Genomic DNA, 26,473 nt, shown 5'->3' with positions numbered 1-26,473 from the left:
GAGCCCGCACTCAAGCTGGCAACCCGGGGTCTTGAACCTGGGTCCTTCCGCATCCCCGTCTGACGCTCTATCCACTGCGCCACTGCCTGGTCAGGCACACTGGCCTTTTTTAAATCTAACACCCACTCTATTTCTGCCTTGGGGCCTTTACACTTTTCTTCTGGTTTTCTCACTTCCTTCAGGAATTAACTCAAAAGTCACTTTCTTGAAATCTGATTATCTGCCTGAACATGGATGAACCTTGACGGCAGTAGTGAGATTCAAATAACTTAACAACTGGTTCTCTACCCTAATGACCATTTTAAGTATAAAAAAACGATATAACAAAAGGTAGTTTATTATTCATGCATTTAATACTTAAATAAGAACAATAAAAGAGGTCAAAACTAAAAGGCAGAAACCACAGGCCAAACTAAAACCATGAGGCTGGTGTGTTCCAAAAGGAAAGTTTATTTTAAAAGCGCCCAGGTGCAAAAGGGCTCAGTGCCACAAACCAGCTCGGCTAGCAATTCCAGGTCCTGAGGGAGAATGGTGGGGGATTAAGAAAGTAGACTCACCGAGAAAAGAGGATGGTATCGGGAGGCCTCTTCAATGCTGATGGTAATATCAGAGAGAGCAAGCCCCCCACCCCCGTCTTTGCTTTATTACATACCATAGACAATTAAAGCCTTTAATCCAATATACAAATAGGGAAGTCTCTGATACAAAGCCACTCATCTGAGGCATAAATGGAATTCCTCATAAGAGTGCACCACCCTACATCATGCAACAGTCAAGGGTGTGGAGAAAAGCTTAGTGTTGAAAAGATCTTAGTATTAAGAGAGTGGGAAAGGCTCAGTCCCAAACCAAGCCTTAGTCTACAATGACCCCACCAGACTACAGCCTGTCTCCCACAGTTCAGACCAGCAAAGGGTGTCAGCCCTGAGCTGCAGGAGGGAGCAATAGAGATAGGGGTTACTGCAGGCATTTGCTGGCATGGGATTGCCTGCACCTGGACATGCCCAGATTAGCACATTCTGGTTTGTGGCTTTGGTTACAGACTGTCTCCCTATCTCAACCCTCAGGTCCCTCATGAAGGCTTTGTCCCAGGGACATTTCTCAGAGCCTTCCCAGGGTGGGGGAGTTGCTTGAGGGAAAGGGGAGGTTGGGTGAGGGAGATGTTTACTGAAGAAGTTGCCCTAGTGGTAAGTTGGGTGAAGGGAATTTGAGTTTTAAAGGGACTTTGGGTTTAAAGAGCCCTGAAGAGCCCTGAACCGTTTGACCTGTGGTGGCGCAGTGGATAGAGCGTCGACCTGGAAATGCTGAGGTCGCCTGTTCGAAACCCTGGGCTTGCCTGGTTAAGGCACATATGGGAGTTGATGCTTCCAGCTCCTCCCCTCCTTCTCTCTCTCTGTCTCTCCTCTCTCTCTAAAATGAAATTTTAAAAAAGCACCTCTTACCTAAGAGTGTGCCTTAAAAAAAATTAATTAATTTAAAAATAAATAAATAAAGAGCCCTAAACCTAACAAACTAGACTATGTTATAATAAGGTGACCAATCATCCTCCCTTAGGGAGAACAGTCCTTCTTTTGTAAGGTCTATCCTCCCTTGAAAAGTGTCCTCCTACATGTTTGATATTGTTACAAGACAATACATTGACAAAAAATATTCATTTAATGACCTGACCAGGTGGTGGCGCAGTAGATAGAGCGTCGGACTAGGATGCTATGACCCAGGTTCGAGACCCCGAGGTCACCAGCTTGAGCACGGGCTCATCTGGTTTGAGCAAAAGCTCACCAGCTTGGACCCAAGGTCGCTGGCTCAAGCAAGGGGTTACTCGGTCTGCTGAAGGCCCATGGTCGAGGCACATATAAGAAAGCAATCACTGAACAACTAAGGTGTCGCAATGTGCAACGAAAAACTAATGATTGATGCTTCTCATCTCTCTGTTCCTGTCTGTCTGCCCCTGTCTATCTCTCTCTCTGTCTCTCTAAAAAATAAATAAATAAATAAATAATAAAATAAAATAAATATTCATTCAATGAAAAAGTACTCATTTAGATAATATCTATAATAAATATCAAAAAGTTGGTCACCTTAGTTATAAGAGTTTTAGAATATTAATAAAAAAATTTATAATACCAGACAAAAACAATAAAACTGGTATTTAAGATATTTCCATATTGTTTCTTCATTGGTGTCCTCACTTGCAATTTTTTTCACCTATGGACAGAATGAATATTATTACTACTGGAGCTTGGAATACGTTGTTGTGCAGATGAACATTAAAAAAGAGTAAGGAGGCCTGACCTGTGGTGGCGCAGTGGATAAAGCGTCGACCTGGAAATGCTGAGGTCGCCGGTTCAAAACCCTGGGCTTGCCTGGTCAAGGCACATATGGAAGTTGATGCTTCCAGCTCCTCCCCCCCTTCTCTCTCTCTGTCTCTCTCTCTGTCTCTCCCTCTCCTCTCTAAAATGAATAAATATAAATAAATAAATAATTAATTAAAAAAAAAAAAAAAAAGAGTAAGGAGCCTGACTAGGTGGTGGCGCAGTGGAAAGAACGTCGGACTGGGATGCAGAGGACCCAGGTTCGAGACCCCGAGGTCGCCAGCTTGAGCGCGGGCTCATCTGGTTTGAGCAAAAGCTCACCAGCTTGGACCTAAGGTTGCTGGCTCGAGCAAGGGGTTACTCAGTCTGCTGAAGGCCCGCGGTCAAGGCACATATGAGAAAGCAATCACTGAACAACTAAGGTGTCGCAATGTGCAATGAAAAACTAATGATTGATGCTTCTCATCTCTCTGTTCCTGTCTGTCTGTCCCTGTCTATCCCTCTCTCACTCTCTGTCTCTGTAAAATAAAATAAATAAATAAAATATTTTTAAAAAAGAAGAGTAAGGAGTGTAAATTAGTGATTTCCACAGTGGGCGGCTGCCCAGGCACCCACCTTAGAGAGATCCCTGATTACAAGCGCCATTTTAACAACCAGTTCGCCAAACTCAACAGAATTTAGGTCTTGGTTTTGCTGAATCCCACCACTGCTTGAAGACATTATTCTAAGTGAAATAAGCCAGTCACAAAGAATACTGTTTTCACTTATATGAGGTACCTATCTAGAGTAGTCAACACCATAGAGACAGAAAGTAGAATAGTTGTTGCCAGGGTCTTGGGGTAAGGGAGAGTGGGGAGTTATCATTTCATTAAGGTGATCAACTTTTTTTACAATGAAAAGGAAGACAAAAATAAATTGAAAAAAACAATATTGTAAATAAAAGAAACATTTTATTCATTGCAACAATAATACACTATAATATGATAAATGTATAATAAAAACATTTGTAATATTTTATATTGTAATTATGCTTAGAGCCTTTTTTTTTTTTTTTACAGAGACAGAGAGAGTCAGAGAGAGGGATAGATAGAGACAGACAGACACCACAGGTCAGGCCGTCATCTATTTTGATGTCTGGAATTTCTAGATAGACACTCAAGACAAGATTCAATATCTGTCCAATATACTTGCAATGAAATTAAAAAAACACTATTGAGGCCCTGGCCGGCTGGCTCAGCAGTAGAGCGTCGGCCTGGCGTGCGGGGGACCCGGGTTCGATTCCCGGCCAGGGCACATAGGAGAAGCGCCCATTTGCTTCTCCACCCCCACCCCCTCCTTCCTCTCTGTCTCTCTCTTCCCCTCCCGCAGCCAAGGCTCCATTGGAGCAAGGATGACCCGGGCGCTGGGGATGGCTCCTTGGCCTCTGCCCCAGGCGCTAGAGTGGCTCTGGTCGCGGCAGAGCGACCCCCCGGAGGGGCAGAGCATCCCCCCTGGTGGGCAGAGCGTCGCCCCTGGTGGCGTGCCGGGTGGATCCCGGTCGGGCGCATGCGGGAGTCTGTCTGACTGTCTCTCCCCGTTTCCAGCTTCAGAAAAATACAAAAAAAAAACAACAACAAAAAAAGCACTATTGAAAACTGTTATTTCCCGTGATGTTTGTTTCAGACCATTCTTCGATATATTGAAAACTTGTGTGGTAAAAATTCTGTACTTCTTTGATAAACTTTTCTGTTATGCCGGGATTTGATTCCTCTAAGTCTGACAATTTTCTTTTTATAATTAAAAGAAGAAATTTTTCTTCAAAATGAGGTTTATATTGAAGGATAAAGTCATTCAAAATAAGACTAACTTCCACTGATGAAATGTGTTCACCTTCACCTTCAATCTTTTGAATTGTTTTGTGAAAAATAGATGCTTGATTATATACAAAATACATTAATATCTCAGATATTTTATTACTGAAAAATGATTCCAGGATTTTAGGACATTTGTCTAAACTTAAATATATAAATGGAGAGGCTCAAATAATTGTAGAACACGCTCTATAGCAAGTGTTAGAGGAAGCCATCTAACTTTTGAATACCCTGAAAGTTTTTTGTATTCAACATTTGCTTCTTCACAAAATTGTTTTAAAGTAACAACACAAATGGTAAAACGACTAAAATGCAAATAAATTGTAGTTATTATTACTTCTACATCAATTGGCATGGCACATGATGCTGTGTTGATTGCATTTGACAAAATATGTGCATTACAACTTATTGCTAGTATTTTCTTCTGGAGTAACTCTTGCAGTTTTACATACACATTATTCACCCCTTTGCGTCTTCGCCCACCAAAATTTGTATTTGTATTATCAGCCATTAGTGCAACAACTTTGGATTTCAAATTGTTTTCATTTATTACTCTGTATAGATGGTTTGACAAAATTTCAGAAGTTTCGCCCTCAATGGATTCTAAATTTAAAATTTTTACTTGAATGCCCTTGATAACATTAAAGTATCTTACTATTATTGGATACAATTTAATTTTATTATGATTTGATGCATCAGATAAAATCATTACAAATGCTGCAGTTTCCAAGTCCTCTGTAAGTATTTTGTCACAGTAATTTTTAAATACAGTACTGATTTCAAAATAGCCTTGCATTTTGTCCTGGCACATGCAAATTTTGCATTGTGAAACTTTTTCAATAATTTAGTTGTACAATCCATACTACGAAAACTCTTATTGTGAATTATGGTATGAAATGCAAATGTTCCCTTCATTGCAGCCAACCGTTTTTTCATCTTCAGAATAATTTGAAGTTTAAAAAAAACCTGTTACTTTACAACTGAAAGCTGATGCATCTAATGATTGCTTATGTTTGTTGGTGGTCAAGTGTTTCGTTATCGCTTCGCTGCTCTGCTCCCAACTGCAATACAACATTCTCCACTGCAAATATTGCAGAAAACAATAGTATCTTTCTTTGATATGAGAAACAGAAATTCCTTTTCAATTTGTCATTGAAATGGCATTTTCTCTTTTTTGACTTTCCATCCCTTAAATGAAATTAAAAATAAAATATAGAACTACATGAACGATGCAAGCATATTAGGAACTGAAAATGTTACATCATGGTAGGCGAATTTTCTGGAAGCTAAATTAAACAAAACCACTAATTTGGAGTGATATTTGGGCGTATTTATCATTTTCTAATTAAAAAACATGTCTTATGCAACTACTTAAAATGCGTTATTAATAGGTATAGTTTAAGGTTAGATTTCCACTTTAAAACTCGAATTTCGGGAAAATACTTGTAAATAAAATTATACGTAGTTGGAAATTATTAAATAGATAATGAATTAATAAAACGTGAATTGTGCTTACCTGTCTATGATTGAATATTCCCTGAGAAAGAAATAATTGGTGAGTCTACAATGTTGTATGTGCCATGTCGTGTTTCAGTAAGAAGTACACAAAGCCATTTGCACAATCGGTATATTACCCTCTCTCTCAAGGTCTGCCGAGCTGAATGTTGCATGCGTCTCATAATTGTGTCTTGCTGCACTGTACTAATCCTTGACGAATTGTCATGTCAAGTACAAATAGGATGGACGCAATGGATGGACTCTACATTGATCAGATACAGTGGTACTTTGAGATACAAATTTAATTCATTCTGTAACCGAGCTCGTAAGTCAGTCAACTTGTATATCAAACTGCCAATACTGGACCCGTGTGCCAACGCGCCAACTAGTGGCAGCTTCCCGAATCACAACTTGTATCTCGGAATTTCGCTCGAATCTCAAACAAAAATACGGACAGAGTCGCAGCTCATATCTTAAAATTTTTTTTGGTATGTTGGTCTGTTCATATCTCAAGGTACCACTGTACAGACATTTACAGATTAGTCTTCCAATATCAAAAAGGAGAACATGTAGGAGGACACTTTTCAAGGGAGGACAGAACTTATAAAAGGAGGACTGTCCTCCCTAGAAGAGGACGATTGGTCACCTTAATTTCATGGGTACAGTTTCAGGTGGGGGAGATGAGGTCAGTGGTTGGATGACGGTGCTGTTAGCGCAACACTAGGAATGTACTTAATACCACTGACCTGTACACTTAAAAATGGCTAAAACGGAAAATACTGTTATGTGTATTTTACCACCACAACAAAAAAATAAAAGTCACCCTTCACTGTGAGGTCTTCCGAGCCACATTTCGTAAAATGTTTACGCGTGAGCAGCTTGGGAGAAGGACGGAGTCACAGACAGGGAGAGCAAGGACAACGCCAGGAAGGCGACAGCTTCCGGGGAGCTTGGGTGGAAAGGAAAGGGGAGGGAGTTTGGAAGGGGCGGGGCCTGGGAGCCGCGGAGCCCGACGCGGAGTCTGACCCGCAGGAGTTCCCAGGCATTTTTGCGATCTGCTCCAGCAGGAGAGCACTCACAGCCAGGATCCAAGGCCCCATCTTTCAAAAGTTTCACAGGGTCCTGACCTCAAGGGAACAGGGGTACTATGTTGTTCACTGCCAGATGCCAGCAGGGCTTCAGGACATTGAGTCTGGCCAAGAAAGAGATCAACATCTACGACCACTTCTACCACCAACTGACCTCTCTCTCTTTAGAGACCAGTCTGTGACCTGGGTCAAGATCCAGCACAGTGCCCTTGCAGGACAATGGTGCTCTTGCATCCCGGCCAAGAGGAGTCAGGGGATCTGTTTCAGCTCCTCCTGCCTAGGACACTTGGTGGAAACCACCTTGGCTGGAGTAAAGGCCTGGAGGTACTAGAGGACCCACTAGAAGCTCACTTAGGACCCTGACCGTGAAAGCCTATTCTATCTTGAGGCCCTGATAATGACAGACTATTCCTCCCCAGCCCTCACAGAGCCCTATTCCCAGGTCCCCTTCCTCCAGAATTTACCTCCCAGTGCCTTCCCAGTGCTCAGGCCTAGGGAATAGCACTACTGTGCCTGTTATTCTGGGTGCTACTACAGCTCCTCTTCTTGTGACATGCCCCTCTACCTCCTGCCCCCACAGAACCAGGCCAGTTTCATAGGCTAAAACCTGGACCCCTTGCCAGGCTGCAGCATGTACTATCTCATTTAATCAAACAACCCTATAAAGTACTATTATTGTTGCCATTTTTACAGATCAGGATAGGCTCAGAGAAGATAAACAACTCAGTTCAAGTCATAGAGCTAGTGAGTGTTGAAGGTAGATTTCAAACCCAGATCTGCCTGGTTGTAAACCATGTTCTCAAATTATCTGGTCTGCAGAGAAGTACCAACTGCCCTTTGCTTTTCACCACCATTGACCAGCTTCTGGGTACTGACTGTCCTTCTGGCTGCAGGCCTAAACCCCCAGCCAAACTTGTTTTTTGTTGTTGTTTTTTTTAAGCCTCATCCTGCAATCACATCCTTTTTTCTCTTGCCAATGAAACTCAACTATAAGTTATTACATCAGGCTGCCTGACAATGAGTCTCTTTTGCAGTGACTGGGACCAAGTCATCCATCTCAAATGCTTCCCAAACCTTATGTTCCATTGCTCCTTTGAGGGCTTGGCTCACATGCCTCACTGACTTTTTACTTATTTCATTTGCACTTCTTGCAATACCTTTCCCAAACCACCCAAGAACACCAAATTAAGCCTAACCAGGCATTGGCTCAGTGGATAGAGCATCGGACTGGGATGCAGAGGTCACCAGCTTGAGCCCGGGCTCATCTGGTTTGAGCAAGGCTCATCAGCTTGAGCCCAAGGTTGCTGGCTTGAGCATGGGGCCACTTGGTCTGCTGTAGCCCCCCACCCCCACCCCGTCAAGGCACATATAAGAAAGCAATCAATAAACAACTAAAGTGCCGCAACGAAGAGTTGACGCTTCTCATTTCTTTCCCTTCTGGTGTCTCTCTCTCTCTCTCTCTCTCTCTCTCTCTCTCTCATACACATACACACACAAAAGAACACCAGCTTAAGTGCCAGAAGACTGCTAATGTCCTCAATCCAGTTATTTCCCACAATTATGGTTCTCAATGCCAGAAACACCCCCCCAGTAAGCTCCTCTGGCCCAATACTCAGTCCAGAAGCTGTAAAGAACAAGGAAAGTGTGTGTTCTACTCTTAATAAGATTCAGAAGGGGAGAAAGGACACCAGCACAGCTCTTTCAGGTCCTGAACCATCAGTTTTTTCCTCCAAATCTTTTTTTTTTTTTCTGTATTTTTCTGAAGTTGGAAACTGGGAGGCAGTCAGACAGACTCCCGCTTGAGCCTGACCAGGATCCACCCGGCATGCCCACCAGGGGGCGATGCTCTGCCCATCTGGGGCGTTGCTCTGCTGCAACCAGAGCCATTCTAGCGCCTGAGGCAGAGGCCACAGAGCCACCCCCAGTGCCCAGGCTAACTTTGCTCCAATGGAGCCTTGGCTGTGGGAGGGAAAGAGAGAGACAGAGAGGAAGGAGAGGGGGAGGGGTGAAGAAGCAGATGGGCGCTTCTCCTATGTGCCCTGGCTGGGAATCAAACCCAGGACTTCTGCACGCCAGGCCGACGCTCTACCACTGAGCCTACCGGCCAGGGCCTTCCTCCAAATCTTGTTTGGGAATAGGAGGTAAAAAGATGTTGAGAGAAGAGGGCTAATGAAAGAGACAGGTGCAGCTTAGAGATTTCCCAAGAGAAAGAAGAGGTGTAGAAGTCATATATTAATAGATGGTCTATCTTCTTACAATATCAATTTCTCTGGGCTATTTTGAGAAGGGAATGAAAATATGAACCTAAAACATTTTTAACTATCTTAAAATATTTTTAAAGTTTTAAAGGAACATTAGGATATAATAGCAAAATTCTCCAGAATTTTTAAGCTCAAACATAAAATTGCTTTAAAAAAATCACTTGCGCCCTGGCCGGTTGGCTCAGTGGTAGAGCGTCGGCCTGGCGTGCGGGAGTCCCGGGTTCGATTCCCGGCTAGGGCACACAGGAGAAGCGCCCATCTGCTTCTCCACCCCTCCTCCTCTCCTTCCTCTCTGTCTCTCTCTTCCCCTCCCGCAGCCAAGGCTCCACTGGAGCAAAGTTTGCCGGGGCGCTGAGGATGGCTCCGTGGCCTCTGCCTCAGGCGGTAGAATGGCTCTGATTGCAGCAGAACGAGGCCCCAGATGGGCAGAGCATCACCCCCTGGTGGGCATGCCGGGTGGATCCCGGTCTGGCGCATGCGGGAGTCTGTTTGACAGCCTCTCCGTTTCCAACTTTGGAAAAATACAAAAAACAAAACAAAACAAAACAACCCCCCCCCCCAAAAAAAAAAAAAACCACTTGCTTGTGGGGGAGAATTTTGGCTCCTCCCTCACCTGGGGCTAATTCCTTTCGATCTGAGGTTGGGGGATGAGAGCCCAACTCCTGGCACCGACTGAAGGCAGCTATTGTGACTTTGGAAGGCCAGGGAAGGGAGGCTCAGTGCCCAAGGGTATGACCGTGCCCAAGGGTATGACCCAGCCGGAGGCTCTGGGAAGGCGCAGCCCTACGTTCGCGCTGTACCTTCGGCTATAGCCTCTGGGGTGGAAGCGTGGAGTTTCAGTGGTGGCGTCACTGTCTCCGCCCCGTCTCTCCCGCTCCGCCCAGCACAGGCTCCGCGTGGTTTTCTAGTCGCCGCGCAGACCCAGTGGTTCCGAAGTATCTTCACAGTGGGGTGGCTCGGGAGGGAGAGCCGCAAATGGTAGGCCTGTAACTTCTCCCCGGAAAAGTGCCAGGAACACGCCCCGCGGGCAAAATTGGACTCCACCGGCTTCCGACGACAAGCTAGGGATGGAGAGTCCGGAAGTCCTGAATGACAAGTGACCGGGCTCAAGGGCAGGACAATCCCGACCGCCATGGCCGCTTCCGCCCGCCGTCTGTGCCATATCGCTTTCCACGTACCCGCGGGGCAGCCCCTTGCTCAGGATCTGCAGCGCCTCTTCGGCTTTCAGCCCTTGGCCTCGCGGGAGGCAGACGGCTGGCTGCAGCTGGCCCTGCGCAGCGGCGATGCGGTCTTTTTGGTGAATGAAGGCGCCGGAACCCGGGAGCCGCTCTACGGTCTGGATCCGCGTTATGCCGTGCCCACCGCCACCAATCTGTGCTTTGACGTGACGGACGCGGGCAGAGCTGCCAGGACACTGGAGGCGCGGGGCTGCTGCGTGCTGGTACCCCCTGTTAGCGTGCGGGATGCGCAAGGTGCTGCCACTTACACTGTAGTCAGATCTCCGGCTGGCAACCTCAGCCTGACGCTGCTGGAGCGCACCGACTACTGCGGACCCTTCCTACCTGGCTTTCAGCCCCTGTACTCCGAAACCGGCCCGGGCTGGATCAGCCATGTGGACCATCTGACCCTGGCCTGCACCCGTGGCAGCTCCCCCACACTGATGCGCTGGTTCCACGACTGTCTAGGCTTTTACCACCTACCACTGAGCCCAGGGGAGGATCCAGACCTGGGTCTTGAGGTGACAGTAGGGTCTGGGCGAGGGGGGCTAAGGCTCACTGCCCTGCACAACCCATCCTGCAGTACTGTCCCCACCCTCGTGCTAGCCGAATCCCTGCTAGGGGCCGCCAGTGGACAGGACCAGGTGGAGCAGTTCTTGGCCCAGCACAGAGGGCCAGGCCTACAGCATGTGGGACTATACACACGAAACATAATAGAAGCCACTGAAGGGGTGACAGCGGCTGGAGGCCAGCTCCTGACTCCTCCTGAAGCTTACTACAAGCAGCCAGGCAAGGAAAATCAGATCCTAGCCGCAGGGCTTGAGCCCAGCCGGCTGGCCCAACAGGGAATCCTGCTAGATGGCGATAAAGACAAATTTTTGCTTCAAGTCTTCACCAAGTCTCTCTTTGCCGAGGACACTTTCTTCCTGGAGCTTATTCAGAGGCAGGGGGCCACAGGCTTTGGCCAGGGCAACATCCGAGCCCTGTGGCAGTCTGTGGAGGAGCAAGCTGCCAGGAGTCAGGAAGCCTGTGGATAGCTGGAGCTGGCAGCCATCTATCCTGGAGGTCTGGGAAGTCCAGCACAGGGTCTACAGAGAAACACCTAGAGGCCCAGAGTGAAAGGCTTTGTTTCTAGGGGCCAGGTGTGGCCTCCATCTCATCAAATATCTGCCAGAAGTTGAACCTCTCATCGGGGTCCAAAGAGGTGGGTTTGTTTTTAACTATAAAACGTTTGTTACATAGACTACATCTAATATAAGTGGAAGATATAAAGAATAAAGAAGTGTTTCTCCTTTAGGAAATAGAACATAACCAATACTCTTGAAGACTTTTGTGTCCTTTTCTGACCCCATTTCCCTGTACCCACTTTTAATTTTAGGATTATTAACCCCTTGCTCTTCTGTATTGGGATACAGAATATATTCCAAATAAATAATTTCTTAAGATAGGAATTTAAGGCAAAACAAGTCCTCCCCTGTGCTTCCCTCCTCTATAGGGAGCAGCCATGGCAGAAGGGAAGGGGCAAGACCAAGCCAAACCACCTGCTCTCGAGCAGAGCAATACACCTGCTCCAGAACTGACCATAGATCTGGATGGAAGTGTAGGGTGCCAGCCACTGGGAGGGGCTCCCTACAGCTGCCTTCTCTCCTGGGTGCAGAGGGAGGGCAGATTATTCTGGACAGAACCCACCCTACCTCCATCTGCCCAGGGCTGGCTGGGAGCTCCACCAGCAGAAGTCAAGACTAAGCGGGACTTTACCACTTTCTAGGACCCTCAGAGGTGAGGAAGAAGGGGACTAGGGAGAGAATAGAAAGTCCCCAAAACAACTACAAAAATAAGGACTTTATTTTTTATTTTTTTACAGAGAGAGAGTCAAAGAGAGGGATAGACAGGGACAGACAGGCAGGAACAAAGAGAGATGAGAAGCATCAATCATCAGTTCTTCATGGCGACACCTTAGCTGTTCATTGATTGCTCTCTCATATGTATCCTGACTGTGGGCCTTCAGCAGACCGAGCAACACCTTGCTCAAGCCAGCGACCCTGGGTCCAAACTGGTGAGCCTTGCTCAAACCAGATGAACCCGCGCTCAAACTGGCGACCTTGGGGTCTCAAATCTGGGTCCTCCACATACTAGCTCGACGCTCTATCCACTGCACCACCGCCCAATCAGGTAATAAGCACTTTATTAAACAACAGGATTCTCAAGGGGTGGGGGTTTCCAGGTGTCACTGGCCCACACTGTTGAGTGTAGGTGCACCAGTCGGGATGTGGGGCCGAAAGAAACAATCCAGGACTTGCTGGCCTGGGCTGGGTTTTTTCCGGCTGGATGGCACAGACGCCTGGGATCTTTTGGGACTCTGTTCAGAAGCAAAAAAAGGCACTGCCCTGGCAGGTTGGCTCAGTGGTAGAGCGTCGGCCTGGCATGCAGAGGTCCCAGGTTTGATTCCCAGCCAGGGCACACAGGAGAAGCGCCCATTTGCTTCTCCACCCCTCCCCCTCTCCTTCCTCTCTGTCTCTCTCTTCCCCTCTCGCAGACAAGGCTCCATTGGAGCAAAGATGGCCCGGGCGCTGGGGATGGCTCCTTGGCCTCTGCCCCAGGCGCTAGAGTGGCTCTGGTCGCAACAGAGCGACGCCTCGGAGGGGCAGAGTGTCCCCTCTGGTGGGCATGCCGGGTGGATCCCGGTCGGGCGCATGCAGGAGTCTGTCTGACTGTCTCTCCCCGTTTCCAGCTTCAGAAAAATACAAAAAAAAAAAAAAGAAGGCACTGAGGGAGCTGCAAAAATATTCTTTCACTCTGAGCCACTGATCTAGCTCAGGCTCTAGCCTGACTGTAGTAAAGCTTCCAGTCTATCTCCAGGATCTGCCTCTTCAATCAGCTCTCTAAAAGGTAGTCTCGCACAATCTTCCACAAATATAAATCTGACTCTTCTCGCCACCTACAGTGCTTCAGTGGCCTGAAGTCCATGGCCCTGCTGACTGCTCCAGCTAAATCAAATGCTCAGAGTTCCTCACGCACTGCAGATTGTACTGTGTCCACTATTACAGTACTCTTGGGCCTGGAGAATATCCTTATTGGTGATTCCCTTCCCAAACCTGGAGAAAATGATTCATTTCTAGGACCCAGATTACCAGCCACTTCTTTCAAGCAGCTTTTTCTGATCGTTGCCTCCCAGACAAACTTAGAGCTCTACACTCATATCCCAAAAAATCTAGTACAAACATTTCACACATCTGACAGTACTATCTCTATCACTTGCTCTTGTCCCCTCTCAACCTGGACCCCAGACTATAAGGTCTTCAGGTCAACAATTCCTCTCCTCCTAGTAAAACCTGGAGCAGACAGTGTTCACCCAAACATGTATCACTTAACTCACTGAAAACATGGATTCAGGCCTAGGGAGAGAGGCTGGGTGAGGGCCAGGAGACTCACCTTGCAGGTCCTTGGCTGTTGGCCCTCATACACACGGAACACCTAGAAGGGGAGAATGCAGGGCTGGAATCTCCCCAAAGGGTCAGAACCCTGCGTTTGTCCTGAACTTCATGTTGCAGCACTTTGGTTTAATATAGCTTCCTTCCCCCCCACCCTACACCCACCCCCTCCGTTTACATAATCATAGGTTCATGCAGAACGTGTAGGAAACAACAAAGACAACACAGATAGTGCCTTTTTCATGGCGGTGGAGACAGCTGCGGTGTGAAACTCTTCTCGGGTCAGCCAGCGAGCACCAGGCGGTGTGGTCACAGGGGCCTGCCCTTCCAGGGCTAGACCGTATACTTGATAGGTCAGCTTGATGTGAGAGAAGGTGTGGACCACCTGGAGGGAGAACCAAGGGGCTGAAACAGGCCTGTGGGTGTGGCCCAAAAAGCCATCATTCCTGGCCCCTCCCTGCTCACTCACCTGCCCAAGGTGCTGCAGCCGTGTGGCTGGGAGGGGCCCAGCCCAACTGTGCAGTTCCTGCAGCAGGGCCTGGCGCTGACACTGCCCTGAGGGCTCCACAGTCACAGACGGAAACTCCCACAGTCCTGCCAGCAGACCTGAGACAGGTCAGCCAGGGGTCAGTCAGGCCTTAGTTGTTGGCTCCTCCATTTCTCCCCCTTTGCTCATGCCTCTGGCCTCCACTCCCAGGACCCAGTACCTGAGTTGGGCCTCTGCACCAGCAGAATTCGGGCACCCCCAAGGGCCCTGGGCTGCTCCAGAACACAGGTGGCAGAGCACTCTTCCCTGGGGGGCCTGCGGCTGGCCTTTCTAGGAAAGTTGGCCACTCCCAGGGCCAGGTCCCAAGGCTCTGTAGGAGGTGCACACAACTGGCACTGTCCAGTGCTGGGAGCTGGGAACAGAGATCCCCAAGCCCCGCTCAGGCCAGGCAGGCTTAGGGGCCAAGCCCAGAGAGCAGGCATCAGCCGAGCTCCGCAGACTCTTACTCAGGTTGTAGGATGAACTGAATGAGGTTTCCACAGGCAGCTCCTTGACAGTGCTGGGAAGGGCTGGGGCTGGGGTGGGCACTCACCACACTCCTCCACGTCAGGACTGCCTGGCAGGTTCTGTGAGGCTACAAGCTGTGCCCGCTCCACCTGAGAGACACAGCCAACGATGTCATGGGGCAGGGGCTACTTACTCCCTAGACCCGATTGTCCCTTCCCCAGATGGCTCACCCTCTCGTGTGCCTGGCACAGGCTCTGCACAGGGCACTGGCTGCAGAGTGGGTGCTGCGGGGTGCATACTGTGGCCCCCAGCTCCATGATTGCTTGGTTAAAATCTCCTGGCCGGGCTGGGTCAACCAGCTGCTGGGCTAGGCTCCTATCAGAAAGGAACAATTCTGTGAACCAAAGACCCTTTGGAGGCACCCTTCCCAGTATCCCACATTACCCACCATCCTACCAGAGCTGCTGGGAGACAAGGGCACTACTGGGATCAGCACCAATGACTCGGACACGACACAGCACTCGCATGACATTGCCATCCACCACACCGGCTGCCTGGCAGAGAGGAGTCCAGGAGTCAGCCTGGTCTGGGAGGAAAGTGGCCATGCACAAAATGGGGGTGGGCTGTGGGCTCACCTGGCCAAAGGCAATGGAAGCAATAGCTCCAGCTGTGTACCGCCCCACACCAGGCAGGAGCCGCTGCAAGCTTTCTGCTGTACGTGGCATGCGTCCCCCTAGCTCCTCTACCACCTGATTGGGGTGGGACAGTTTGAGGTTAGGAGACACCTGAGGCCCTGGGGATTCCACTCTTTCTACCACCCCCTTACCTTCCGAGCTCCCTCCTGCAGCCTCCGGCCTCGAGAGTAATACCCCAGGCCAGCCCAGAGCTGGTTCACCTCCTGTGGGTGGAGTCAGGTCAGAGAGACCGTGGTCTGTCCTCTGTTGTCCCCACTTCCCCCTATCCTAGGATGGGTCTCACCTCCAGAGAAGCACTGGCCAGATCCTGCAATGTTGGCCACTTCTATAGCCAGAAGGTAGGCAAAAAAAGAAGAGGTCAAGGGTGAGAAAGGCAGAACAAGCCTATGCCCCCTCCCCAAAGGACAGGTTCTCCTCTGGGATCTATCCCATGGCCCTCCCCTTCCTTCCCTGAAGTCACCTGCATCCATCTGGTATAATAGTCGATCACCGTGGCAACCTGGGTCTGCTGCAGCATGACCTCTGAGACCCACACTGGGGGAGAGGGGTTGGCTTGAGGGCACTGCTGACCTGACCTGCTCCTAGCCCATAACCCCTGACCCTAGACCTGAGGGCATCCAGGCAAAGCAGCTCTGCTCTCAGGAGAGGTACTCACCAGCATATGCCCGCCTGTCCAGGTCCACCTCACCCTCTGCCTGCAATCCCAGATGGGGAGTTAGTGTGGAGACAGCTGGGCACTAGCCTCCCACCCCACTGTCCCTGTCCTTCGCCTGCCTACCAGCCTTCTCCATGGTAGGTCCCGCTTCTCTCGGTCGTACCAGCTCAGCAGACTCTCCCGGAAGACTGTGACCTCAGCTGTATCTCTGAATTGATGGTACGGGGAGACAGAGGTCTGCAATACCACCTTCTCCTGCCGCTTGGCCAGGCCTGCCGGGTGCTCAGGAAACTCAGGAGCTGTGCCTGCACAAGCTGTGCACCAGGGACCTGGGGCACTGCAGCCTGGTTTCAGTCTGGTCCCACTCAGGGCTTCCCCACCTCCAACCCCTTCCTTAAGCCTTGGATCTGGAGTCAGACCAGAATTTTCTACTTGTGTAGCCTTAGCCCAGTTTCCAGCCTTAATTTTCCCGGAGTGGTACTGCTGGCTTGTCTCTGGGTCACAATGAAAATCCAGCAGCTTCAGCCAAGCATGACATGTACCTGTGTAGAGCTTTCCCATTTACAAAATACCTTCAGGCTGATAAACTCTTTAGATCCCATGAAAGCCACACGAGGAAGACTACAGCTCTATATCACTAATAAGAAAGCAGCCATTCAGAACAATTATCCCAAAGTCACACAGTAAAGTCAGAATGAGATCCTTCATTAGTCCCTTATGCCTTGATATATACCATGCTCCCTTCCTAGCCCAAGTCTGCCACCTTTTCATGGCCAACGAAACTAGCCTGTGTTTCTGACTAGGCCCAGGCTCCTCACCATCAGGGCCAGAAGGCGTGGCCTGGCCGCTGCTGAGGGCATGCTTCTCTCTTCCCCCCTGGCTGGAGGCCTGCTTCCTGCGCCGACTTCCCGGGGCTGCTCGTGGCTTCTTCATGATGGCCTAGAACACAAGGGCCCAGCCACAATAGTCAGTCAAAATGAGGCTGAATCTTGAGCTACCTCCTTCCCTATGCCATTCACATGGATATTTACTTTTTCTCAAGAACTCTCCAGACACTCATGGGTTTGCTCTTGATGGGCGGTGACACTAAGGTCTGACCAGTAGTGCTGAGTTTCCCCAAACCTCAGAGGGACCAGCATTAGTATAGTCCTGGAGATATACTCTAAACAAGAGGCCAGAGCTAGGCTGGGTCAAGGATCAAAGCCTCCTGTGTAGGAGCACCTGCGTATTCCTAATGCTTATTGTGACTGTGTGTGTGAACAGAAGTTCTTTAGTTGTGTCTAGGAACACAGGCAGTAGGTAGGAGGTTTATTTGCTTAGAGATGAAGCACATTTTCAATGAAATAGTCTTTAATGGTCAACAAGTCCAAACCTTGGGAAAAGAAAGCCTGGGTCTTCCAGTGGCTTATCTGAGAGTTTGGGAAAATCACTTCTCCCTCAGCATCACCATCTGTAGAAGAGGTCGTTTGGACTAGATGATCTGTGTGAGGTTCTTTTTTCCCATGTCTTGCAGGGACTATTTGTTACCGCTAGAGGAGTTCAGTTCCTTTAATATTCCATCAGGCTCCATACTATTGTTTCCCTGGTGCCCTAGAAGCCACACGTGGCAGTAGCCTATACATCCCAGAGCCTATAAATAATGCCCCACACTAGGGCTCCCAATATGTCCCACTTCCTTTGGACCACAACTCCCAACCTGCCCCACCAAACAGAGCAATGAGCTCCAGACTACATCTCCCGACATGCCCCCACCTACCCTGATTAGGCTCCTAACACTCCACGCTTTTGCAGCCCAAGCCACGGTGCAAACTGAGACTTGAACTCTCCGTGTAGCTACAAGAAAGAAGAAACCAAGGATCAGAGAGGGAAAAAAATTTGCAGATGTCAAGTCAGAGGGGAAGAGAGATGAGCATTTTTTATTCATAATCTTTTTATGATCTAGAAAATCAGAGCTGGCCATTAGCAATGAGAAAATGCACCTGGTTGATCTTCACTGCTCCATTACTGTATTTCTAGCTGCCTTTTCTCTGGTAGCTAAATGTAGCTAGCAGTTGGTGCTTTATCAGATTTCTCACTCAATCTCCTGATGATTCCATGAAGTATGTTCTATTACTACTTCCATTTCGGTTATTAAGAAACTGAGGCTTATACCAAGGCTCCATTGGAGCAAAGATGGCCCTGCGCTGGGGATGGCTCTGTGGCCTCTGCCTCAGGCGCTAGAGTGGCTCTGGTCGCAACATGGTGACGCCAGGATGGGCAGAGCATCGCCCCATGGTGGGCGTGCCGGGTGGATCCCGGTTGGGCGCATGCGGGAGTCTGTCTGACTGTCTCTCCCTGTTTCCAGCTTCAGAAAAATGAAAAAAAAAAAAGAAAGAAAGAAAGAAAGAAAAAAGAAACTGAGGCTTATAGAGATTAAATAACTTGTCCAATCAAACCCAAAAGTTTTGCTTCCAGAACCTATATTCTCGCACTTTGCTATACTGCTGAGCCTCTGGTTCAAACTCTCCTCAAACTTTTGACTTTATCTCCTTTTCATCAAAACAGCTTGCTTCCTTCTTGAGGAAAAAAAAAAAAGAATGCACAAACTTACTTCCTTCTGCTCTCTTCTTCTATGAAAGAGTGGTCCCTGCTCCTAAATTGTCTGAGCTCAGGGTCTTGCTATTTCAATCCCCTCAAGACCCACTCCCCTCCCCTTCACAGCCACATTTCCTTCACCAAACTCACGCCCATAATTAATTCTACAATCCATTCTCCATAGGGTAAAGCAATGTTTTAAGCCAGGGGTCAGGAACCTATGGCTCGTGAGCCAGATGTGGCTCTTTTGATGGCTGCATCTGGCTTGCAGACAAAACTTTAACATTAAAAATATAAAACACGCCTGACCAGGCGGTGGCGCAGTGGATAGAGCATCAGACTGGGATTCAGATGACCCAGGTTCGAGACCCCGAGCTCGCCAGCTTGAGCGCGGGCTCATCTGGTTTGAGCAAAAAACCCACCAGCTTGAACCCAAGGTCCCTGGCTCCAGCAGGGGGTTACTCCGTCTGCTGAAGGCCCGCGGTCAAGGCACATATGGGAGGGCAGTCAATGAACAACTGAGGTGTTGCAACACGCAATGAAGAACTAATGATTGATGCTTCTCGTCTCTCTCCGTTCCTGTCTGTCTGTCCCTGTCTATCCCTCTCTCTGACTCACTCTGTCTCTGTAATAAATAAATAAATAAAAATTAAAAAAAATATATATATAAAACACTCTCATATATTACAATCCATTATTTCCTACCACTCATGTTCATGGTTGCGGGTTGCTGGAGCCAATCACAGCTGTCCTCCAGGACAACACCAAATTTTTATTGGATAATGCTTAATGTACATGGGTCGTTGTATGACTCTCATGGAATTACATTTTAAAATATGTGGCGTTCATGGCTCTCTCAGCCAAAACGGTTCCTGACCCCTGTTTTAAGACATAAGTATATCGCTTTCTTACTTAAAACCTTCAATAGCTTCCCCCTAACTTGCTGAACAGATATTTATGGAGTGCCCAGTATATGTCAAGCAGTTTTAGGTACTTGAATACTTCACTAAATAAAACATCAAAGGTTCCTGCCCTCACAGGGTTTATAATCTAATGGGGGCAGACAAATAATGTTAGCTGATAAATGCTAGCATAAAGAGAAAAAGTACAGCAGGAGACGGGGACAAGAAAAGAGGATAGGTACAGGAACAGACTGATGTTCTTCTCTCCCTCTTCCTTTCTAGCTAAAGTCAATAAATACAAAATTTACAAAAAAGATTTTCTTATTGCTCACCCTGTTAAATTTAATTTTCTAAATAAAAAAATTTTTTTTAATTGTAAAAAAAAAGTCCTGGCCTGACCAGGCGGTGGCGCAGTGGATAGAGCGTCGGACTGGGATGCGGAAGTACCCAGGTTCGAGACCCCAGAGGTCGCGCGCGGGCTCATCTGGCTTGAGCAAAGAGCTCGCCAGCTTGGACCCAAGGTCGCTGGCTCCAGCAGGGGGTTACTCGGTCTGCTGAAGGCCCGCGGTCAAGGCACGTGTGAGAAAGCAATCAATGAACAACTAAGAAGTCGCAAGGCGCAACGAGAAACTGATGATTGATGCTTCTCATCTCTCTCTGTTCCTGTCTGTCTGTCCCTGTCTATCTCTGCCTCTGTAAAAAAAAAAAAAAAAAAAAAAAAAAAAAATTCCTGGCCAGATAGCTCGGTTGGTTAGCATCATCCCAAAGTGCAGAGGTTGCTGGTTCGATCCCCAGTCAGGGCACATTCAGTAACAGATCAATGTTCCTGTCTCTCTCTTTCCCTTTCTTTCTAAAATTTAAAAAAAAAGGGGGGGGGAGGGGTGGAATGCTGCAATTTTAAAGAACGTGGTCATGGCCTGACCAGGAAGTGGTGAAGTGAATAGAGCATTGGACTGGGACGCAGAGGACCCAGGTTTAAAACCCCAAAGTCAACAGTTTGAGCGCAGGTTTGCCGGCTTGAGTGTGGGATTGTAGACATGACCCCATGGTTGTTGGCTTGAGCCCAAAGGTCAATGGCTTGAGCAAGGGGTCACTCACTCTGCTGTAGCCGCCCCCCCCCATCAAGGCACATATGAGAAAGCAATCAATGAACTAAGAAGCCGCAACAAAGAATTGATCCTTCTCATCTCTCCCCCTTCCTGTCTCTCTGTCCCTATCTGTCTCTCTGTCTCTGTCACACACACACACACACACACACACACACACACACACACACACACACAAGAATGTGGTCATGGTGGGCCTTAATAAAGTGATATTTGACCAATGACTTCAAGCAATTAAAGAAATTAGCCATGTGGATACCTGTGGGAAAGGTATACTAAGGAGCTAGTGCAAAGGCTCTGAAGATGGTGCCTGCTGTGTTTGCAGAACAGTAAGGAGGAAGCAAGTGTGGTTAGAACAGAAAAAGGAGGGGGTGAGGAGTAGGAAATAAGATCAGAGAGGTAAAGATGGGGAGGCATGGGATCACAAAGTAGGCCACTAGAGGGCTTTTATTAAATTTTAAATTGATTTTAGAGAGAATCATCGATTTGTTGTCCTACTCATCACGCACTCTGTGGTTGATTCTTGTATGTGCCAAGTGGGACCAAACCCACAACCTTGGCGCATCCAACCAACCGAGCTACCAGGCCAGGGCAGCCACTGGAGGGCTTTGGCTGTCACACCCATTGCCCCCAAAAGCCAATCCTCTTAATATGGCCTTGTAGGCTCCGGCCTCACCCCCAGATCGTTATACTCCAGCCATGTTTGCCTGAAATAGATGCTTCAATACCCCAAGTGTGTGTCCACCTTGAGGCCTCACCCAATCCATTTCCTCTGCCTAGACAGCGCTTCAACTATGCTTTACTTAACATCTACTCATTCTTCAGGTCTTAACTTAAATGTCCAAATCAGGTCCCCCCAGTCTTATCCTCTTGTGTACTTCTCCCTTGATACTCTTACACCAACTGCAATTTCGCATTTATTTGTAATTCTCTGATCAGCGTCCGCTTTCCTGACTTGCTTATAAAAGACTATGAGAGTAAGTACTGGGTCTCTTTTGTTGACTGTTGTGTCCCCTAGAATGAGAAGCGCTAAGGTAAGTTGTACACAATAAATACTTGTTATGTTCATTAATGGGATGAGGGGATTTTCCTTCTTTTTAGAAAAAGAGGAGAAATCTAAACAATCCTCAATAATGATTTAAACGACTCAGAGAGAAAGGTTGAAAATTCACTAGAAGCCATGAATAACCAAGGAGAAGGGTTGAGACTCCTTGGTGGCTCGAGAGGATGAGAAAGGGCTGGCCCCTCTGGTAGGGAAACCTCTCTCACAGTAGCAGGAGTCACGTCCAATCACCCATAGGTCAACTGTACCTCCAACTACTTACAATTTGTCCCTTCCTAATCGTCCCTACTGCTGGATCCTTGATCCAAGTCCTTATTATCATCTGCCTGGATTATTTCAAAAGATTCCTTGTCAGAGGGCCACTCTAACCCCTCTGCAGCCTTGCCTCATACTCCCTCCCCGTCTCTGGAACGCAGTAAGTTCCATTCTTCCACGGAACTTGCCCTTTCCTAGAATGTCCAGCTTTGCCTGACATTCTCCTGTCTTTGCCTCACTCCTACGCGTGCTTTAAGCTTAGCTCTGGCAGCACCACCTCCTCTGGGGACACCGATCCGTATGCCGCAGCCATGTCCCTAAAGACCGCGCAATAACCAAGCCCACGTTCCCGCTGGCTGCACGCGAAGAATTACCTGCCACTCTGTCCCGCGCCGGGCTACCCAATGGTTCCACGGGTACGGCTCCGGCCAATCCGGGCCACAGGCCTCACGCGATAGCCAATAGGCTCCCAGAACGCTCCGAACCCACTCCTCCGCGCCAGACCCGGGAGCTCTGAACGGAAATCCGACCCTTCAGCGACTTCCGGAGGCGAGGGCCTGCACCCCCGCCTCAGACAGAGAAGTCGCGCCAGGAGACAAAGCGGAACTACCTCTTATCCGCAGAGAGGGACGCGCGGTGTCATGGCCGCAGGCGATGAAGATGGCGCAGCCTCAGTCCCAGCGGTTTCTGACGGTGAGTGGCTTTTCAGGGGTTGCCTTAAAAGCCTGTGCGCTCCGGGGGTGGGGAAGGCCTCGGGCTTACCGTGCTAGAAACCGACCTCAAGTTTGGACTAGCTTCTTCCTTCCGAACCTGCCACGAGGAGACTACAAGTCCCGGTTTGCACCGCTGCTCGGGCCGCTAAAGCCTGGAGTGTTGGGAGCCTAGTCAGGGTAGGTGGGGGCATGTCGGGAGATGTAGTCTGGAGCTCATTGCTCTGTTTGGTGGGGCAGGTTGGGAGTTGTGGTCCAAAGGAAGTGGGACATATTGGGAGCCCTAGTGTGGGGCATTATTTACAGGCTCTGGGGCCTACAAGCTCCTGCCACTTATGGCTGCTAGGGCACTAGGGAAACAATAGTATGGAGCCTGATGGAATATTAAAGGAACTGAACTCCTCTAGCGGTAACAAATAGTCCCTGCAAGACATGGGAAAAAAGAACCTCACACAGATCATCTAGTCCAAACGACCTCTTCTACAGATGGTGATGCTGAGGGAGAAGTGATTTTCCCAAACTCTCAGATAAGCCACTGGAAGACCCAGCCTCTCTCTACCCAAATTCAGGGCACCGTTGCTCCAAGACCTGTGGGTAGAGCACGCTGATACAGAGGCTTGAGGGGAAAGCTGCTGTTTCTTGCCATCATGTAAAACGCCCCCAAACCATGGCCTAGCTTGGTGTCCTTTCCTGCAGCCCTTGCCTGAGCATTAATATCCATTGTCCTGTGTTCCTTACGCAGGTGGTGTCAGCAAAAGCACAAAATCTGGGGAGGAGCTAGTAGTCCAGGTTCCAGTGGTGGATGTGCAAAGTGACAACTTTAAGGAGATATGGCCATCCCTTCTGCTGGCCATAAAGACAGCTAGCTTCGTGGCTGTGGACACGGTGAGCGTTAGGAACGGGGAGTCAGGTGGTTGTGAAATGGCTAGTTCTGGGGACTTAACTCTCCTTTTACTCACCTATAGGAACTGAGTGGCCTTGGGGACAGGAAGAGTTTGTTAAACCAGTAAGTATAAGCCATGATCTCTTTATTTCCAGCTTTGACTAGGGTTAGGGTTGGGGCAGACCTTAACCCTGGAGTGGAGGTCACAGTCCTAGGTGATTTTGGGTCCTTCATGAAGCTAACTCCCAGATACAGCCACCTTGAAATCCAACCCCAAGGTGCATCGAGGAACGCTACAAGGCTGTGTGTCATGCTGCGAGGACCCGTTCTATCCTGTCCTTGGGCCTCGCCTGCTTCAAGCAGCAGCCAGACAAGGTATGGGCTTATTTTACCCCCTTCCCAGGTTTGTGGCTGGGGGAAGGCGGAGAGCTGACATCCGAGCAACATCATGTGTGAGGTTTTTTTGTTTGTTTGTTTGTTTTTTTGTATTCTGAAGCTGGAAATGGGGAGAGACATCCAGACAGACTCCCGCATGCCCACCAGGGGGCGATGCTCTGCCCATCCGGGGCGTCGCTCTGTCGCGACCAGAGCCACTCTAGCGCCTGGGGCAGAGGCCAAGGAGCCATCCCCAGCGCCCGGGCCATCTTTGCTCCAATGGAGCCTTGGCTGCGGGAGGGGAAGAGAGAGACAGAGAGGAAGGAGGGGGTGGGGGTGGAGAAGCAAATGGGCGCTTCCCCTATGTGCCCTGGCCGGGAATCGAACCCGGGTCCCCCACACGCCAGGCCGACGCTCTACCGCTGAGCCAACCGGCCAGGGCCCATGTGTGAGGTTTTGATGTAACAGACCCTCTTTCTCCCCCAGGGTGAACATTCATACCTGACCCAGGTGTTCAATCTGACCTTGCTCTGCATGGAAGAGTATGTCATAGAACCAAAGTCTGTGCAGTTCCTAGTACAGCATGGCTTCAACTTCAACAAGCAGTATGCCCAGGGTATCCCGTACCACAAGGGCAATGACAAGGTAAGCCTCCAGCCTTGAGACTACCCTTTCTGTGACTTCATTTTCTTTCTACCCTAGGCTGGGTGCATGGGGAGGATCTGCTTCTTAGGGAGAATGAAAAATCACTAGTGTCAGGGCTGGGGAAACAAGACTAATACATGGGTGAATGGCACTGGGTTAGGCAGGGAGGGAGAACTTTCTAGGTTGGGGAATTTAGGATAAGTATCCTGTAAATGAGGCTCCCTAGAGGACTCTGTCCTTCCCGATGACCCCTTTCTTTCTACCCAGGGTGATGAGAGCCAGAGCCAGTCAGTGAGGACACTGTTCCTAGAGCTAATCCGGGCCCGCCGACCCCTGATTCTACACAATGGTCTCATAGACTTGGTGTTCCTGTACCAGAATTTCTATGCACACCTGCCTGAGAGCTTGGGAACCTTCACTACTGACCTGTGTGATATGTTCCCGGCTGGCATTTATGACACCAAATATGCTGCTGAGTTTCATGCCCGCTTTGTGGCCTCCTACCTAGAATATGCCTTTCGGAAATGGTGAGAGACTGGTTGAGGGAAAGGGTGAGGCCTAGTATAAACCAATTTCATTCATTTAAGATATTTATTGAGTACCTACATGTGCCAGGCACTGTTTTAGGTGCTGATGATTCAGCAGTGAACAAAACAGACAAATACCCCTGTTCTCATGGAGCTTATATACTAGTGGACCGATACCCTCTTGCGCTGTTACAGTGAGCGGGAAAATGGGAAGCAGCAGGCCGCTGGCAGCCCACACCTTATTCTGGAGTTCTGCAACTATCCTTCTAGCATGAGGGCCCATATAGACTATCGCTGCTGTATGCCCCTTGCAACCCACCGTCCTCATTCTGCCAGTGTCTGTGATAACTTCTCGGTAAGACCACCCACCCATTTCCTGGGGGAGGGGAGATTCTGATAACCTGAAACCCCTTTCTAAGCCTCTTTCCTACCTCTAGGCCTATGGCTGGTGCCCCCTGGGATCACAGTGTCCTCGGTCCCACAATATTGACCTTATCATTGACACTGATGAAGCTGCTGTGGAGGATAAGCGGCGGCGGCGACGACGAAAGGAAAGACGGCGGAGGGCTCTGTTGGGCCCGTCTGGGAAACGGACCTCTGGGGAAGCTGGGGATGGTCCTCCCACTAAGCAGGTCTGTGGGGATGTCCTCAAGGCTGATGAAATTGAGCAGGAGGTGGCTAAGGATGGGGATGTCCTCAAGGCTGATGAAATTGAGCAGGAGGTGGCTAAGGATGAGACTAGCAACCAGCCTGTCTCTGACCAAGTTCACATAAAAGACTTGGAGGTGGGACTTGAAGCTACAAGGCCTGAAACAGCTGACGTGGCTACCTTAGAAGCACCAGGGAGTCAAGCCAGTCCTAAGCCCGCGCCTGGAGACGGATTGCATCGGGCTGGTTTTGATGCCTTTATGACAGGTTATGTAATGGCCTACGTGGGAGTGAGCCAAAGACCTCAACCCTGTAGCTCTGGACCATGGTTCCCTGAATGCCACAACAAGATATACCTGAGTGGCAAAGCTGTACCCCTCACAGTGGCCAAGAGCCAGTTCTCCCGTTCCTCCAAGGCCCACAACCAGAAGATGAAGCTGGCTTGGGGCAGCAGCTGACCTAACTTCTATCTAGCACTGAGAGCCCAAGGAGAGAAGATGAGGGGTCTGGGTCCCTCTGGCCTGTGAATGTCCTACTCCTAACTACTTCCAGTTGGGGAGGAGGGACTCCTTATAGGGATACTGCTGCAGTGCTCCTGGACCTTCTCTATCCCAGAGGCTGAGGAAGGATGGCACAGGAAGGCTGACCAGCATCTGTAACACCAACTTTATTTTCAAATCTGAAAGTGTCTTGGGAAAGTTTTACCAAAAAAAATCATCAGAAACAAGTTATGAAAATATTTGACCAGCTTCGTCTTTGGTTATTTCTTATTGCGGCTCTATAAGGAC

General features: G+C 48.9%; 3 protein-coding genes across 8 annotated transcripts; 2 read left to right on the top strand and 1 right to left on the bottom strand.

The window, feature by feature from the left end:
• The first annotated feature begins 9,882 nt into the window (after positions 1–9,882).
• HPDL (4-hydroxyphenylpyruvate dioxygenase like) lies at positions 9,883–11,537 on the top strand. The gene has a single exon (XM_066265030.1). The coding sequence runs from the start codon at positions 10,138–10,140 to the stop codon at positions 11,257–11,259; it is 1,122 nt and encodes a 373-aa protein (XP_066121127.1). The 5' UTR covers positions 9,883–10,137; the 3' UTR covers positions 11,260–11,537.
• A 588-nt stretch (positions 11,538–12,125) lies between these two features.
• MUTYH (mutY DNA glycosylase) lies at positions 12,126–22,617 on the bottom strand. 5 transcript variants are annotated; one of them, XM_066269324.1, is made up of 17 exons: positions 22,505–22,617; positions 17,754–17,820; positions 16,816–16,936; positions 16,121–16,269; positions 15,998–16,037; positions 15,803–15,876; positions 15,626–15,667; positions 15,474–15,545; positions 15,283–15,396; positions 15,104–15,201; positions 14,878–15,022; positions 14,733–14,796; positions 14,361–14,552; positions 14,123–14,259; positions 13,889–14,038; positions 13,655–13,696; positions 12,126–12,953 (listed from the first exon to the last, which is right to left on the bottom strand). In XM_066269324.1, the coding sequence occupies exons 3-17, from the start codon at positions 16,928–16,930 to the stop codon at positions 12,450–12,452; spliced, it is 1,938 nt and encodes a 645-aa protein (XP_066125421.1). In that variant the 5' UTR covers positions 16,931–16,936; positions 17,754–17,820; positions 22,505–22,617; the 3' UTR covers positions 12,126–12,449. The 5 variants fall into 5 exon arrangements, with proteins under 5 accessions (XP_066125421.1, XP_066125422.1, XP_066125423.1 ...); XM_066269326.1 differs by lacking the exon at positions 22,505–22,617 and adding an exon at positions 22,272–22,328 and having other exon boundaries at positions 12,127–12,953; positions 17,754–17,830; XM_066269328.1 differs by lacking the exon at positions 22,505–22,617 and adding an exon at positions 22,272–22,326 and having other exon boundaries at positions 12,133–12,581; positions 17,754–17,830.
• On the top strand, positions 22,461–26,424 carry TOE1 (target of EGR1, exonuclease). Of its 2 annotated transcripts, none has more exons than XM_066269346.1 (8): positions 22,461–22,590; positions 23,350–23,492; positions 23,573–23,613; positions 23,769–23,865; positions 24,352–24,510; positions 24,778–25,037; positions 25,233–25,392; positions 25,475–26,424. In XM_066269346.1, the coding sequence occupies exons 1-8, from the start codon at positions 22,539–22,541 to the stop codon at positions 26,141–26,143; spliced, it is 1,581 nt and encodes a 526-aa protein (XP_066125443.1). In that variant the 5' UTR covers positions 22,461–22,538; the 3' UTR covers positions 26,144–26,424. The 2 variants fall into 2 exon arrangements, with proteins under 2 accessions (XP_066125443.1, XP_066125444.1); XM_066269347.1 differs by lacking the exon at positions 22,461–22,590 and adding an exon at positions 22,878–23,016.
• Positions 26,425–26,473: the final 49 nt, after the last annotated feature.

Source organism: Saccopteryx bilineata, chromosome 3 (genome assembly GCF_036850765.1).
Source record: "Saccopteryx bilineata isolate mSacBil1 chromosome 3, mSacBil1_pri_phased_curated, whole genome shotgun sequence".
Classification (NCBI taxonomy): Eukaryota; Metazoa; Chordata; class Mammalia; order Chiroptera; family Emballonuridae; genus Saccopteryx; species Saccopteryx bilineata.
Note: the sequence above shows the minus strand (reverse complement) of the source record. Positions and strands in the feature narration are given on the sequence as shown.